Below are 18,171 nucleotides of genomic sequence, written 5' to 3'. Positions count from 1 at the left end.
CTAACAGATGGAGCTGAAAGTCTCAGTAAACCGAGCTCAACGAGAGGGAAGTGACTCATCCATAGCTACACTCTTGGCCACTGGCCAAACGGAGCCAGAATCCTGTCATCAGGGGGACGAGCTTGTGCCTTTTTAGTTTGCTGGTTGAGTGGAGGAGTTAGCGACCAAATTTCTTTGTGGCTTGCTTTCTGTGGGTTCAAACAGTGGGGTTTGGGGAAAGTGACAAGACCCTGATCAGACTGTCCTAAGGTGTGAACCATAGAATCGACATAACAAGCAATTTTCATGCTTAAGATACTTCATTTTACGGACTGCTTTATATCAAGAGTTTTAGTCATCTTGATAAAGCAGGCAAGCTCCGAAGGGTTTCAGAAACCACAATCCCATCCCTCTACACTGCAGGTAACAATACCCTTTTTTATAGATAAGAAAATAGACCCAGAATTGCAATTGCAAGTAGCCCAGTTGTGTCTGAAACCAAGATATTCCCATTCCAAATTTCTTATTCTAGCCCCAGTATACTCCTCTGGGTAGGAACGGCCAAGCTGGGTTTTTGGTTCCTAGTACATCATCTTAGGTTCCCTCTCCTAGACAACATCACAGTTTCCTGCCCTCAGGATCTCTGCCAGGAGGTTGATACAGATTCTTGGCCCTATGCTAGACTCCCTGGTTCAAAATACTTGGACTCTTGAGAGTCCAAGAACCCACATTTTAAACAAGCTCCCTTTAGAGTAGTTTCTGCAGGGTCTTATTACACATTAAATTTTATAGGAATTCACTATAAACTAGAGGGAAACTAGCCTTTTTAGTCCAAAACTTTACCAAAAGTTGTTCACCATTTTGGGAAAATCACATCATCAATGGCCATGTGGCTTATGCTATTTGGTTGCCAATACAACACACTTGTATTGTATTTGACACTTTCGTGGTGAGTCTACCCAGATGTGCAAGCCTCTGAATACTACATTATGTCATAAAGTTAATCATATCAAATCATTTATAAATTGAAATACACATTTAATTATAATTTTATCTTATTTTCAAGATAGATAGTGATTCTTAAAAATGTGTGTACTCATATAAAAAATTATCTCTGTATTTCAGTATAGTAACATGAACATTATTTTTTAAAAAAGGTGACATCGGGTCTGAATAGGATTGAGAATCACTTCTGTAGATGATGATATACACACTAAACTTTGATAAGACTCCGATCTAATCCCAAGTTTTACTTATTTAAATATGATCTTATTAGGTCTAAGGGCCAAAATATTTTCCAGCGGGATATCTTATACTTTCAACTTTTTAATGGAAGCCTCGGAAAACCCCAGATTCCCTTATCAGGCTTTGTTGGACCACAACTGCTAAGTCAGGAAGATATTATAAGCTGACCTGCCTTGGAAAGAGTTCTCTGCAGCTGCGGAGATTTCCTAGCACTATGATTAGTAGGTCTTTTCACACTATCAGGAATGAAATAGAGGGCAGAAGGGAATTAAGCACTGTTTCAAATATGGGGTGTGTGTGGGGGGAACATTTATTACACCACTAATATGATCTTGGCATCGTGCTATGCTCTTTGCACACGTTCTTACTTCCTCTAAGGTGCTTATTATCATTGTCGTTCTACAGACTAGGAAATTGAAGCTAAGGGAGGCTAAGCACCTGATTTTATACAACTAGTAATGGATCTGAATTTGAAGGCTATTCTTCCCAGAGCACAATGCGGGTAATCTGAAATTCTTAAAAGCCATAATTGATGTGTTCTTTCTGTAGATTATAAAAATGTAAGCTTCTTATAGTATTCCTCTCCTAAAAAACTCACCTGTAACAAGACAAAATACAAGAAGCAAGCAAAAAATTACCCCCAATCCTACATGTAGAGAAAATTACCATTAATATTTTAGAGAAGATTCTTTTAGACATCCTATTTGTACAGATCTAGAAGGTGTTATGTACATAAATGCATTTTTAAAACTGTAAATGGAATACTGTACATCGTGTTTTTGAACCCTAGTCACTCAATATAAAATAGACATCTTTCCCCTCTTTGGTCAATAAAGATATACATTCCCATTTGAAACAACCAGTATCCCATTATATACAAAATAACATATTTATCCTATCCCCTGTTGAAAAAAAAACTTTTTTTATATTTTAAGCAAAATATTTCATATATGTTTGCTATGCGTATTTTCTGTCTTTTGGGGGGGCAGTGAGAAAGAGAGAGAATCTTAAGCAGACTCCATACTCAGCACGAAGCCCAGCGCCAGGGCCTGAGCTGAAACCAAGAGTCAGACCCTCAACCAACTGAGCCACCCAGGTGCCAGAGAATATTCTTTTCTGTTCTAAAGGACAGAAAAAACACAAGGGACATATGAAACTCATGCGTTAAGTATAATGGGAAAACAAATAGCTTATGAGATAGAATTGTTAAGATGTGTTAAGTGCAGAAAACATACTCTAAGACATGATAGAGGTAGAATGGAATATATGTAGAAAGGATGGAACAGACAAGAGTGTTACTAACGGAAAATAATGGAAAGGTCACGTTGTAAGTTAAGACGATACCACCTTCAAGCCAATAGCTACATTATCCCCCAAATGCTGTTCGTTGTTGACACGTATCCTGGCTCCATGTATGTTCTGCCCCAGAAAAACATAAAAAGCATGGCTCTCAGCAGACCTCTAACCAGGCATACTTGCCCTGCACATTCCTGATAGAAGCATGTATTGGCTTTAGGCACCCCTCTGTCTCTGAGCCCCCTTTCCAATTTCAGCTGTGGTCCTCATAACCGCACTGTTATAAATGAAGGTCGATGCAGCAGACAGGATATACACACTGCGTAACACAGGATTTGGGTAATATGATCCTCCCAGCTCCCTGGCACCTTATCTTAAATGTCTTAAGTGTCACTATCTATTGAAAAGTGATTCATTAAACCATGTGATTTTGAGCATCTTAATTTGGGCTGTGGGGTTTCCTGACCATGACATACGGGATAGCCTGTCTGATAGTATATTTGGATGTCACCACTGCACCGAGATAACTTCCTACATGACATCATACGTGAATCTTTGCACACATGTGCAAGTATTTCCATAGGAACAAATCCTAATAAACCAGTTTCAGTAAGTCAGCAAATTTTTAAATGTTAATGATATATTTTGTTATACCATTCTCTTGAAGTTATTCCAATTTACACGCTCATTAATAGGACACAAAAATGCATGTTTTCCCATACCCTTGCCAAAACCAGCAGCTACTGATCTTCAAATACCTTCCATTTTAATAGGTGAAGAGTATCTCCCCTTATGCACCATTTGTGTGAATATTAGTAGGGCTGTTGGAACACCTTTCCAGAAACTGATCAGTTGTTGGAATTAAACTTTTTTTTTTCATTGTTTTCTCCAGGCTGTCTTCCTAGTGTTGAAATAACTTTCTAGGCCCAAGACAGAGTGCTTACAGTGCCACATCAGCAACCTGAAACTTAAGATATCTTTGGTGTCTTTGTTAATGCTTTGCCTGACCAGAAACATAGCATATCCAGTCAGCCAATCCTCAAATGCCAAGCCAATTCTGGGCTCTGTACTTATTTCCTCTTCCTCCTCACTCCAAACAAGGTTGACCATGTGGCCCCAGCCAATCAGATATTTTCTATTTTTCTCTTCCTTGTTCTTTAAAAAAAAAAAAAGATTTATTTATTTGAGAGAGAGGGCGCATGGGGGAAGGGGCAGAGGGAGAGAGAGAGAATCTTAGGCAGACTCAGGGCTGAGCCCACGCCAGGCTCCATCCCTGAGATCACAACCTAAGCCGAAACCAAGAATCGGTTGCTTAACTGACCGTGCCACCCAGGTGCCCCCCTTCTTGTTCTTTATTCTTTATCCTTATAAAAGCTTCTTGCCTTCTACCTCTTTTGCAGTCTCTGAACAGAGAGATTGTCCACTTCATGAAGTATTGAGGTTTTGTATTATCTAATTGTCTTTAACACTTTTCAACACATATTACAAGATCTTTCCTTGTAGGGGCTTTTAGCATTGGGCCTACGATATATATTGCAAATATTTCACCCAGTTAGTGATTTATTTTAGCTTTCTTATGCTTGTAAAAGGAGATTTCCAAGGTAAAGCAAGCAAGCTTAGCTACGAGAGTCTCTTTTTAAAATAGGGTTGGGAGGGGGCACCTGGGTGGCCCAGTCTGTTACACATCCTACTCTTTTTTTTTTTTTTTAAAAGATTTTATTTATTTATTTGACACAGAGAGAGAGCATGCGCGCACAAGCCAGGGGAGCAGCAGGCAGAGGGAGAGGGAGAAGTAGGCTCCCCACTGAGCAGGGGGATCATGACCTGAGCCAAAGACATATGTTTAACCGACTGAGTCACCCTGGCGCCCCACATCTGACTCTTGATTTCGGCTCAGGTCATGATCTCAGGGTCATGAGACCGAGCCCCAAGTTGGGCTCCACACTGAGCGTGGAACCTGCTGAAGATTCTTTCTTTCCCTCTCCCTTTGCCCCTCCCCTCTGATAAAGTGTGCACTCTATCTCGAAATAAAAATAAAAATAGGGTTGGGAAGCCATAGGGTAGGAGGAATTTATGCATGTCCTCAACTTAGAAACTGTGACCTTTTCAGCTAGCTGCAAGCCCTCAGCCTGGACTTAGCTTCCTCCTCACCATGACACCTGATTCATCTGCACTCTTCACTTCCAAAGGAGTCAGTGTGTTTAGCAAATTTCAATCCCTCCTTTTCATATTAACCCAACCAATCCCAGTTACCCTAATTCCAATCCCTCCTTTGCATAGAGGACCTTAATGGGAACTACATACACAGCTTTTTGCCTATATAACTCTGCTGTCTTCCTTGGAACACAATTCAGGTTTCTATCTGAATCTGTGTCTCCCAAATTGCAATTCTAATTGCCCAGATAACCATCTGTTTGTTTAAATTTTCAGTGAATTCTTTTCTTGGTTGACATGCTCTATAAATATTTTCAACTTTTATGTAGGCAAATCTATCGATCTTTTCTATTGTATGTTCTGAGTTTTGCATCATGCTTAGAAAGGCTTTTCCCATCTATTAGTTTCTCCTAGCACTTCTGGGTTTTATTTCTCTCTTTCTTTATTTCTGGTTACAAATTTGATCTAGCTGGGAGTTATGTTGATATATGGAGTGAGGTTGGAATACAAACCTGTTTTTCCAGATGGCTAGGCATTTGTCTCAACAGCTATTGAATAATTTATCTTTACCACACTGATAACCTAAGAGCTGCCTTAGGTGATCTCTTTAGTAGAAATTTACTAATCTTTTAGCCTTTGCTTAGCCAGAGGTTTTTTTTTTTCCTTATCAGGTAAGTACCATGGGTAACTTGATTGTCATTACTACTAATATACTTCTACTCATCAAAAACCAAGATCACATTCTTGAGTGTTTATTTCACTTAACCTCTTTACATAGAAGGCAATTTTCCCTACTCTGCCTTATTCCTACTGTTAAAAAGAAAACCACAGCCTCAAAATGCCATCACTTAGGTCAAGTCACCAAACCAGGGTTAAATGTCTAATGTTAATTGTGGCTTCAAGCTTCCCCATGAACGTCTTAACTGGTCAGTCAGGAATTTTCCAGTAAGAACTAATAAGGTAATCTGTCACAGAGGAAGATGAGGTAATCTGCATGAAGACACCCCCTGCCAATGCCCCCAAAGGGAAAGTGACCTTGCCTGGAAGAACCCTTTCTTTCTTTTGCTGATAACTTCCTTGCCTCACCCTCCTTCCTGTAAAAACCTTCCATGTTGTACTACAACTCCTTGGACCTCCCCTCTACTTACTTGGCAGGATACTGCCCGACTCACTAATTGCTTAATAAAGACAATCAGACCTTCAAATTACTTGGTTCATCTTTTTTTTTAAAGATTTTATTTATTTATTCGACAGAGATAGAGACAGCCAGCGAGAGAGGGAACACAAGCAGGGGGAGTGGGTGAGGAAGAAGCAGGCTCATAGCAGGAGCCCGATGTGGGGCTCGATCCCATAACGCCAGGATCATGCCCTGAGCCGAAGGCAGACGCCCAACCGCTGTGCCACCCAGGCGCCCCCATTTTTTTTTTTTTAACACTACTCATCTTTCAGACTAGTCTGCAAGTTCCTAAAATATGTGCTCAAGGCTCTGCATTTCTGGGTAGCGCCTGTATCATATTTTTAAAAGCTGAAGTTCTCTGTCAAAGATCCCCTCCTTTTTGAGGGAAGAACACAAGACACGAGCACAGAGCTTAAACTGGCATTATGCCTTTATTGTAACCCTCACACACATGAACTAGTACCAGCGTTTCATTAAAGGTAGTTAAGAGGCTGTTTTCAGGCAACAAGCTTGAGCAATGGACATCTGAGTCAGGCAAAAGGACCCACAGCGACCACCAAACTGAATGCAGACAGGCTCCTTCAAGGACCCACCTTGAAATAGCCATAGGCCCTAACTGACCAATTACAACCGGGCACAGTTACCAAAAAAGGGAAAATTCCCTACGTTCCCATGCCGCCTCACTCTGGCTAGCCTCACCACCGCCTTGTGGCACACAGCCTACGATTTGCTGTCCTGACCGCTGCCCCTTTGCAGCGCGTTCAATAAGCTTTTATCTCTTGTTCTGCCTCGGGTGTATTCTTTCAAAGGTCTTCCCCTCTATCCGACTGGGAGGTCCCACAGGTAGCCCGGATCAGGTCTTCCATCTCCTCTCCACAGGAGGATAATAAAGACAAAACCCCTTGTCACAAAATGACAACACTTGCACTGAGATCACAGTATTTCAACATAACACCACGGGACATGACACGTTGGACTAAAATGGCTTGTGGCAATATTAGAGACAGATCATATTGTTGCAGGGTTATAGAGCACAAGGGTCAAGAAAGAATTCTTGAGAAATTGTAATGTGCAATTTAGTAAGTTTATTTAAGTAAGTAGCATGGGGACTGGACCCCTGGGCAAAAGAGCTACACTTATGCTGTATGAAGCTAGTGGTTATAGGAATAATGCTCAAGGGGGAGGGGATGTGCAGGGACTATTAGATTTTAAATGACTTCTTCAAATTTCTACTCGTAAAACTTCTTTTGAAAGATTTCTCTGGTGTTTACCATTCAGCTCAATAGCATCTATTGGTGAGATATACAGGCGGTCATGAGACCCTTTAAGAATGTAGCGACCAGCACCTGTTTGATCCTGATCAGATTATACAGGCCATAGGTCAGCCTTCTGGGCTCAAGGTGGACATTTTTCTGCTTCTATTTCTCACCAATATTAATATTAATATGAACACCAGGAGTTCTACATTGTTCTGGAAACGGCTTGTGGGAAATGAGTCTAGGAACTCTAGCATTGGTAGTCTTTTTTTTCATCTTCCTACCTTAAAATTGTGTTACTGGTAACAAAGGTGTGAAACACAGGGATAAAAGAAGAGTTAAGTACGGGAGCTAAGAGCTGTTCCTGGCAAAGTAGTCTTTTCAATACCGAGAAACAGTTAACAACCAATTTGTAAAGTACATCTAACTTTGCCTCAGGGAAAAGAGGTAGGAAGCGACTCTGGCAGTGCAACACTGTTACCTTTATGGTCTTTTTCTGGAGTTCAGAGAGGATTAAACAATAGAACTCTCCAACACTCAAAAAAGGAATGGAACTGATGCTTTCTTTTTAATTCTCTTGATTACACAGCAGTAGAATGCAAGTGTTTTTTACTGAGTTAAGTATTGGTAATATGGCTGACCTACTATGGTTGAACATTTCAATGTAGCCATTTTTCAGTTCCCTGTTTGGAACTGATCACTTTGCCTCTGCAATACAAACCCAAGTATTGTTACATGGATTTAGAACTTTCTTTTTCTTTTTTTTTCAAGCAAGCTCTACGCCCCACTGGGGCTTGACCTCAGGATCCTGAGGTCCAGAGTTGCATGCTCTATTGACAGAGTCAGCCAGGTCTCCCTGGAGGAAGAACTTCTTAAATTCTGGTTAACATAGAAATTATCATGAACTTGATGAAAATGAGCATTTCAGACTCCCCGTATCAGAAATCTTGATTTAGGAGGCATGAATAAGGCATTTAAACCACCATTTCAGGGATACTGTTCTGAATGCTACGAGGACCCACTTTGAGAATTGCTTTAATGGCTCTAACAAACCTTGTTAAAACCTCTTGCTTTATAACGTCCTTCTTGTCCTCTCTCCTATTTCAGTCCTGTCAGCTGTCAGGTTTCAGCTCAGATCACACTTCTGAGGCAGTCCTGACCTGACTATTCCAGCCAGAGATGCTCTCTCTGAGCTCCCATGGCAATCAGTATACAAGGGACATCTCCAAACTCTAACCAAGCAATCCGTAAGCAGGAACTTTTTGAGCATGCACTCCCAGTAATGTACTTCTTAACCTACGAATCAGTATTGTACTGTACTGATATTTTACATACGCTATAAAATATACACAGAAGTTAACAGATGAATTAAAGAAAACAGAGGTGCCTGGGTGGCTCAGTTGGTTAAGCATCTGCCTTTGGATCAGCTCATGTGGGATCGAGTCCCACCCACATCTGGATCCTTGCTCAGCAGGGAGCCTGCTTCTTCCTCTGCCCAATGCTTCCCCTGCTTGTGCTCTCTCTCTCTCTCTGATAAATAAATAAATAAATAATTAATTAAATAAAATCTTCAAAAAAAACCCCCAAGTGTATACACATGAAAAATCATAAAGTACGCTCAAGATTAGTGTATTTTTTGTATTTTACTGTAGGCATGTTATCCCTTAAAAAAAAAAAAAGAAGGCAGATAGACAAATTGACCTGGCATGGTTTACTCAATAGATTTGATTAAAGAGAAAACACATATCACCACACATAATCATTTGCAATTAAATAAAATTTTATTTGATTATATAATAATAATATAAACAAATTATGGGGAAAATCCTCAATCAAAACTCAGAAAAAAAAACCCTAAAGCATTATATGGGAATATATTATGGAGCTGTCACTGAATTTGACTATCTCTTAATAGCAAAAACAGTCTGGAAGATGAGAAACAGTATGAAATTTCAAAATGTTATTTTTAAACTGGGTAATTCCTTATGCTTTTGAATCAACAGAGGCTAAAATTTAAATGAAAATGCTGTTGACAATACTGCTATAGACTATGCATCGTTTCTGCAAATAAGAAAATTTTGAGATTTGCCTGAGCAAGGGACAAAGTTCCTTTTACAAAAAAATTTATAATTTTCTTTTCCTGAAAAAGCCTTCTGCAGCGCACATCTTACTGGAGCATCTAATGGAACTGTAGAGAATGACACCTGAAGAAGCGATCTAATCACTGACATGACTATAATTTTACTATATTTTTAATGTCAAACTTCTAAAATCTGACTACTAAAATTATAATAAACTAACTAATGAAATGGAATGAAATTGAAATAAAATGTGAGATTTATAGTCCATCATCCAAAATCCAAAAATGTGTATTTGGTGTACTTCTAAATTGCCTCATTTTAACATTAACCTAGTATCGCATGTACTTATCCTTTTGGTTTTCCCTAATATTCCAACATCTGTCTCACTCCTTTCTGCATTTTCCATGTACTCGCTTTGTTCCCAGTTTCCTAGAGACCTACTTCCTGAGACCCCCATCCTACTTACTTGTCATGGTAGTCATCCCAGCACTTTCCTTCGTCACATTTCTTCGTGAGGTCTTCTGTTTTCAGGATCCCAAGCCTTCTCATTTAGATTTACTCCTTTGTTTTGATGAAGCACTTTCTCCAGGAGCCTCCTAAGAAAGGGTACATGGTAAGATGAAATTTTGACACTATGCAAGTCTAAACTTAATTTTAGCCCCATACTTGATTGGATTGTTGGGGTACAGAATTCTATATTGGAAATAATTTTTCCTCTTATATTTGAAGGCCTTGCTTTCATAGTCTTCCTTCAACCAGTGTTGCTACCAAGAAATCTAAATACCAGGGGCACCTGGGTGGCTCAATCAGTTAATCATCTTCGGCTGCCTTTGGCTCAGGTCATGATCCCAGGGTTCTGGGATTGGGCCCTGCATGGTGCTCCCTGCTCAGTTGGGGAGTCTGCTTCTCCCTCTGCCTCTCCCCCTGCTTGTGCCCTCTCTCAAATAAATAAATAAAATCTTAAAAAAATAACCTAAATACCATTGTGAAAACATCTTTTTAAAAAAGATTTGAGAGTGAGTGAGCAGGGGGAGGAGCAGAGGAAGAGGGAGAGAGAGAATCCTTAAGCAGACTCCCCATTGAGCCCAGAGCCCAGAGTGGGGCTTGATCCCAGGACCCTGAGATCATGACCTGAGCTAAAATCCAGAGTTGGATGCTTATCCAATTGAGCCACCCAGGCACCTGGTGAAGATATCTTTTATGTAACTCTTGTTTCATCCCCTTTGGAAATTTTTAGGATCTTCTTTAATCCTGGAACCCTGGAATATCATGATATGCTTTTCTGTGTTTAATTCATTGTGCTGGGCACTCAGTGGATCCTTTTAATTCATGTGACTCATGTCCTACATTTGGGGGAAATGTTCTTTAATTTTGTTATGTCTTTTCACTTCCTTTCTCTATTCTCATTTTGGAGCTCTTACTAATCAGATGTATACCATTCTGATCTCCTGATTTTCTTTTTTGTTCTTTCCTATTTTCCATCTCTTTTTGTCCTACTTACTGGAATTTCTTCAACTTCTCTTCCAACACAACTACTGAATGTTTAATTCAAGCTCCATTTTTCCAATATTTTTATTTTCTGATGGTTCACTTTTTCTAGCATCCCGTTCTTACTCCGTGGATGCAGTATACGCTCCTGTTTCTGACAGTATGATACCTTCTTTGTGGAGTTTTATGTTCCTTGCATTATTTCCAGGTTTTTGTTCATTTTGGTTCTTTTGTTTTGGTCTTCATGTTTCACTGAAGTTATCCTCAAATGTCTATTGATCCTGGCTATCAGTTTATCAGGATTATAAGAGATTGGAAGCCATGTACAAGTGGGCAGGCCTTGTGGACTCTGGGTTTCATTGTAAAAAATAATCCAGTGGCAAGTTGTTTTTATATTTGTTCATCTCTCTGGGTGGGGTGGAGTGGGGTGGGCAGGGCTGGGTAGATTCTATAGCTGGGTGGGGAAGGGGACTGAAGGCTCATGTTCAGAATACTGACATTCTATCTCCTGTTTTAACACCTCACTACCACCGCTACTCTCCCCCAAGTCCCAGTTCTAATCTGTTTGGTTCAATTCGCCTAGAGAATAAGCCTCCCGTCTTTGGCTAGAAAGAGAAATAAGTAACCTGCTTCAAATCTTTGCTAGGGAGGAGGGGTTCCGGAGGGAAAAGATAAGCATTCCAAATGTATGGATCTTTTCTGTAATGCAGAATGGTTGCCAGAACTGTGCTACCTATCAGGGCTTTTTTTTTTTTTTTTTTTTTTTTTTTTTTTTTTTTTTAAGTAATACTTAATCTTTCCCTTCGTGGTAAAGCAAAGTGAGAAATTAACTGCTACTGCTTAAGATTTAGCAGTTAACCCAAACGGAACACAGACAACCACAAACCTAAACTACCTGTTATTGTGACAGCATTTTAAAAAATGTGTCCGTAAACGTTTTAATGGTTATGTGATTATTTTAGCCAAATAAAATGTGTCTTCTATAAAATTCTCATACCAGCAATTGGCCTTCCCTTCCACCTCACACCTCTAATCTTGGGTCAACTATGTGTTGGCCTCCCCCTCCCCCCACCCGCATCAAGTACTTGGAGGTAAGTAAGCAACACATAATGGGAAGAACCAGACTGCGCTCCATGAACAACTCCATGACTACAACCCAATTGATCAATGCTACTAACACATTTATAGGACTGACAGATTTAAAAAAATGGATTAAATGTGAATTTCACATAAATAATTTTTTTCTGGTACATTTCCTTGTTTATCAGAAATCCAAATTTATTTGGGCATCCTCTATTCTTATTTGCTAAATCAGTAACCCGACACATTTAAAGAAACAGTGTGTAGAAAACATAAGACCAACATAAACAAGCTGAGTTTCAAGAGGGAAAGTGGGATCTGGACCAAAGCATTCAAGTCACTGGGAGTCTACATTACTATGAGGCAGGTAGCTAGGGATCGACACCATATAACCCACTTTGTGATAAATTCCCATGGAATGCATTGGTTGTGGCCAACATTAATGCTTTCAATTATATAGAATTTAGTTCTCTACGTGTTGGCCCCTTGTGTCACCACAGCTGTGCCCCTGTGCAGAATCAAGTCTTTCTGGTTGTTCAGGGTGCAATCAGAAAGCCAATCATTGGGTCTTCTTTCATGAAAACTAGGCGTACCCTTGGGCCATTCCAAATGTTTGGGTGCCTCCCAAAGGAAGTTGTCCCTTCCAGACTATTGCCTAATTAAAACATTGTAAAACACCAGCTGATACACTGGAGTGTCAGGTCCCACACTTGACACTATGGACGGAATGTCAGCGCTAAATAAGTGTAAGTTTGGCAGTTAACCCAAAGGTAAATTTCCCTGAAGTAAGAATGAGAGCCTGAATTTACAACCTGCAACACTGATTCTGACACTGTTTCATCTGGTTTCTGCTGAAATCTAATTTGGTACCACACCAACTTGGTTTCTGTGTATACTAGGAACTTAATTTTAATCTTGTCAGGCTGACCAGGACCCCGAGTCTCCTAAATGATTACAAATCATGTCCTACTCCAGGGAATAGGGCACCAATTCCCAAATGATCCCAGGAATTTTCATATGTGTCCGGGTCATCTGTGTCTTCCCAAATAAACTGCCCAAACTCCAGTCAATTTGTTTTATGATCCAACCCTAAACTGTCACTAGCATTTTGAACTGATTCCATGCTTTTTGGAAGCAACATCTCTGGGATTCTCTGCCTGCTGTATTAAATTATTTTTAAAATCAGGCTTTCCTTTCCCCCATCTCACTGAAAAGAGCTGGTCACAGTTCTCAGAGTGAACAGGAGTTGGGTAGCCAGCAATTGTCAGGTCATTATGGTACCTTCATCCTTTCCATTTTCTTGGTCTCATGTCCAAAACTGTCATATAATCCCACTGTTGCCACCAATTGAAGGGAAGCATTTAGAGGATTGTATAGTGATCAGACTCAACCATGTAACTGTTAACTAAACTTTGTTTAAAATTGGCAAAGATAACTCCAGAGATTTTCTTTTTGATAACAGCAAGTTGACACAGGAGAAATACCTGGTGGTTGGTGTCAGCTAGGACAGCTCCCTCAATTTCCTGCAGTCCAGTGGATATTGCTCATTGGTAGACTCATATGCCAGGAGATTGCACAGACTTGTATCACGAAATCTGATATGTTATCCAAACTTTCTGGGCTTTTCTATGTACCCGTCATATGAGCAAAACACTCCTGGCCCTGATCTTTACGTGCCATTGCCTCGTGAACTTACCAAGTACAACTTATATCTGTGTATAAAAGACCTCTTTATCTGTTCCCTTAGCTGACTACCCCTTTTGGGGTTTCATTGTTGGAGTATGCCCTCCATGTGACTTTCCACTACACTTGGGATGGTTGCACATTTACAAATAAATATTTAAGGGTCTGTATAAGAATTAGGCTTATTTAATGTGACCCTAGAGAGCAAAAATAGCATCAATGGCCAAAAGCTTTGGGGTAATTTATATTGGTTCAATATATTTTATTTTATAATTTTAAAAAAGATTTTATTTATTTGAGAGAGAGACAGAGAGGGCACAAGCAGGGGGAGGTGCAGAGGGAGAGGGACAAGCAGACTCCCCGCTGAGCATGGAGCCGAATGGCTTGATCACAGGACTCTGAGATCATGACCCGAGGCGAAGTCAGATGCTTAACCAACTCAGCAACCCAGGCACCCCGGTTCAAAAGATTTTAAAAACTGATTTCTTATGTACAGTATCTAATTTAATTTTGTATTCCCAGTGTCTAGATTATAGTAGGCACTCCATACTGTTATTAGACAAATGACTAAATTTCTAACAAGAGACATTTAAAAGTAATGAACTGCTCCAAAAGCATTAAATACTCTAATACTGAAGCCAAGAGTAGAAATTAATTTTTTAGAGACAGAAGAGAGAATTTATGTATCAGTAAGAAAATAACCCAAGTGATTTCTTTTTTTTTTTTTTTTTTTTTNAGATTTTATTTTATTTATTCGACAGAGATAGAGACAGCCAGAGAGAGAGGGAACACAAGCAGGGGGAGTGGGAGAGGAAGAAGCAGGCTCATAGCGGAGGAGCCTGATGTGGGGCCCGATCCCATAACATCGGGATCACGCCCTGAGCCGAAGGCAGACGCTTAACCGCTGTGCCACCCAGGCGCCCCACCCAAGTGATTTCTAAATTCCCTAACAGCTTTAATAATCTACTCTAATATCAGAACATTATTTTCATCACAGAGAAATTTTTCTAAATGGATACTTGTGATAGGAGCCCCAGTAGGATAATCCCCAAAAGGCGACTTTAATCTGTCCCCCATCAGACATGTATCAATTTTTTCCTTCTCTTAGGAAAGCTGATGGGTTTAAAAGACATGATTATAGTCTTTTGTGCTCAAAGTATCTGGACTGCTTCAACAAAAGTCATAAATATTTCTAGGAAAACATAATAAATTGGTCATTTCTCCTAATTCCTTGTAGGGAGAGTGTGAAAGTGGTAAATCCACCCCTAACCCCACATCCATGGCACACAAAAAGAAGTGAAGGCTTAAGGCTTTTTCAGATATCTAACATTTGTGTAACCTGTAATTACTTAACATATACAAACAAATGGGTTCAAATCCGGGTCTTGACTGATTATCTGACATTTTCTTTTACAAGTATGTTTCATTTTCTAGAGCTGCCAAGTCACCTCCCTTCAGAGACCCTATATTGTATGTATGCATGTATGTATGTATCTATCTATCCATCTATATCAGTTGACTCTATTCAGCACTTAGCTAATGTTGACTATGCCTTAAGCAAAGCAAGATCTATTTCATTTGTTGAGAACAAATGACCATACTCTGTTCAGCATGTACAAAGCTGTTGGTTTATTCAGCTGCAGAGCTGGGGAAAGGCTTCCTTTCGGAGTGAATAGCAAAAATGCTTCAGCAGCAAGGCACTTTTATATATACACACAGAAAAAGGAACATATTATGGTTACATAAACATCAATATATTGTAATTTTCAGACCTCCCTACCTCTTCCCACCTCCCCCTTAAAAAAAAAAAAGGAAACAGGTTCTTATAACATTTTAAAAACCCAATTTCACAGAACATCTACATAGGAACAGTTTCTGATACATTCAGTTACACTAACAGTATGATATGGTTTCAGTTCAGTAATTTTCCATTAACAAGTATCTTTTCTACCTACTACAGGTCCCTCTTGTTTCCTTAAGAAATGACAACTGAGGCTCAGAAGAATACTCATTGGATTATAAACATTTTCCTCTCTCCTTAAAGTTGCTATGCATGTATAGAATTTGTGATTCCAATAATGCTTCCATTTTTTTGATGCCACATCATATACGGAGAATAGGAAAAAGTAAAAGTAAAATGAAAGGATATAGGATCTAACTTTAACAATCTATTTTCTGATTCCTTTTAGATGCCCAGTCAACCAGGATCACACACACAGGTTTCACTCTGTTGTAGGTGTGTGAAAAGATTTATTGGTCCCATGCATCTTCTTTTATGTATGATTTCTATGTTGTGACTCATTTAAACAAATGCAGCAAGATTATTTACAAGGATACATACTCTTCCTTGTTGAAGCTAGAAGAAAATCCGAAGCTAATCTGTGTAGAAAAACAATGATGCTAAAAGCTCCAGCTTCTGATTGTATTAGGCTGAAATTTTCTGTAGTGGAAAGTCCTTTAAAATTAGAAGAGTTCCTGAAAAGTTTGCAATGGATGTAAACAGTGCATAACGTACTGCTGAGAACATTATACAGATGAAATATTTTAATTCACTAGCAGTTAATATTGAAAGCATAAATGCTCTAAATCCTTTCCCATTGGTCTTTTAAAATGTGATCTGCTCTTGACTAAAGTCTGAATGCCAAGATGCAGGAAATCTATTAACCCCGCAGAACAGGTGTCTGTTTAACCCCTGGTTACAATTTTTAGGCCAATGTAACTAGAGACAGCCCAGTGGGAGCCTATGACATAAAGGTTTATACTGTAATTGGAGGTATTGTAATAGTCTTGACGTAGTGCAGCCTAGGTTTGAAACTGCACTCCCTCCCCCCAAAATAGGAACCCTAAAGGGTGCCAAATACAGGCCTATCTGTATAAAAGCTGGGAAATAAATCCATAGCCCCACCATTTTCTTTTGCCTAGGGAATTCAAATTAATGCAACCATCTCATAGAAATTAATGTTAGAAAAGAGTATGCTCAGAGAGGTGTTATTGGGAGTAGCTAAGTTCCCACTTTCTCCCCTGGTTATTCTGAAGGTTAGGTAACAAAAGGGGTAGGGGTCTACTACTTCTTCCTTCCCATTAACAATGAGATATCTGGTTAAGGGTCCATTCAGAAAGGAAGAATAAATTGGGGGGAAGAACTGAGTGTGGACAATAGTCAACTTAACTTTTGTAATATGATCCCTTTTGTCTAATTTTCTACTGAAATTTTCATTTTATCCACAGGGTCTGTCAAAGGGCATGCTCACCATGCATTTTGTATAGCTGAGTTATGGGACTAATATACTTGGTAGTACTTAATGGCTTGTTAGAACAGGGCATGGTTTGGTTGAGAAGGCACTAGTTTCTCAACTGTGGTGTGTGTGACTTTGTACTTCCTTCTCAATCAGCAATACGAGAGATATCAGAACAAGTGGTGGGTCTTTAGAGTGATGCAGTTAGAAGTTTGTTTACTGCCTTTTGGAAGTCAGTGTAGGAGTAAGTAGTGTTGATGGGTTCAGTGCGGGTTGTTTCCTTAACCGTTTTAGTTAACCAGCCACAGCAACAACCAGAAACACATGAATTAGGGATCTGTTTTAGGTATTCAGGTATGGGAGTGGCTCTACTCAATGTTCGGCTTAGCTGTTTGGTGGCAAATTGCAGCGCTCCGTTTAGAGTGGCATGATCTCTAGAAAGCCGACTGGCATTTGTAAGGGGCTTTTGAAAAGGTGGGACTCCACAAGAAGCCAGAGGAGGCCATTCAGGAATTGGTTCCAGTCTGGGTACACAATGGGAGCAATGGGAGAGTCTTAGACCTATCTCTCGAAGTATGTGGACTGGTGTGCTTGGATCCAAGAGTTTAGCGTGATATAACCAGGAATTAGGATGTAAAGGTTTCCAAGTTGTCGAATATTTTAAAAGGCACTTGACCTGCCAGGCCAGACTCTCAAGAGGTGAGACGTTGGGCACCACAGGGTCTTCTCCTTCAGAGGAATCCCACTCTTGCCCAGAACTCTCATTTAGGTAGTTAGCATTTCCTTCTTCCTCACTTTCTGATTCTGATAAGGGGTCAGGAGAGGGATTTCTGGGACCCATTAGATTAGAACAGAAGAAGAAACCAGAAAAAGGTAACAATCTAAGCCAGCAAAACACTGACTAAAACTAGCAAATAGAAACAAAAGACAAAAAATCCTTCAATAAGATTGTCAGTCCATTACACACACACAGTATGCCTCTGGCTCATATCACTGCACAGTTCTTCAAGATTAGGTTGTATATTCTTCACTTACAAAGAAGACATCTCAGTTCTCAGGACCAGTTCAGTGTGTAAAAGTGTTAAGCCACTTACCGGTGGTACAGGTCAGAGTCTCTCCTTCAAATCCTGGCTACCCAAGAAGAGAAGGGGTCCTCATCTAGGCAAGCTGATTTTCTTAGCGTGTTTTCAACTGGTCGTGATATTCTGAAGAGATACTTTGTGTATTCTCGTTTGTTGGCAGGGATATTATATCTACTTGGTAATGAAAAGAAACAATGATTGCCTTTGTTGTCCACTGGTGGTACAAATTTTGTGCAGGGAGATGGTGGGATGAGTTGTCAGGGTCATCTGGTGTACACGGATCTGAAGTTTCCCATAGGTGGTGCAAATGCCCTTGGAAACTGGTGACTTAGTTGTTGAACTATCTGGAAAGGTAGCTTTAACCTGTGAATGAGAAGACTAGAGAAATGATATTAAAGCCTGAAAGCAATGGGT

General features: G+C 39.8%; 1 protein-coding gene across 1 annotated transcript; it reads right to left on the bottom strand.

Annotated features, from left to right (window-relative positions):
• Positions 1 to 15,044: 15,044 nt before the first annotated feature.
• DCAF16 (DDB1 and CUL4 associated factor 16) lies at positions 15,045 to 17,771 on the bottom strand. The gene has a single exon (XM_034672059.1). The coding sequence runs from the start codon at positions 17,514 to 17,516 to the stop codon at positions 16,866 to 16,868; it is 651 nt and encodes a 216-aa protein (XP_034527950.1). The 5' UTR covers positions 17,517 to 17,771; the 3' UTR covers positions 15,045 to 16,865.
• Between the last annotated feature and the right edge of the window lie 400 nt (positions 17,772 to 18,171).

Source organism: Ailuropoda melanoleuca, chromosome 11 (genome assembly GCF_002007445.2).
Source record: "Ailuropoda melanoleuca isolate Jingjing chromosome 11, ASM200744v2, whole genome shotgun sequence".
NCBI classification, from domain to species: Eukaryota; Metazoa; Chordata; class Mammalia; order Carnivora; family Ursidae; genus Ailuropoda; species Ailuropoda melanoleuca.
The sequence above is the reverse complement of the archived record's forward strand: the minus strand, read 5'-3'. Positions and strand labels throughout refer to the sequence as shown.

Coding starts and splice junctions, on each gene's coding strand:
- DCAF16 (XM_034672059.1), bottom strand. CDS start 17,516: ATGGGTCCCAGAAATCCCTCTCCTGACCCCTTATCAGAATCAGAAAGT.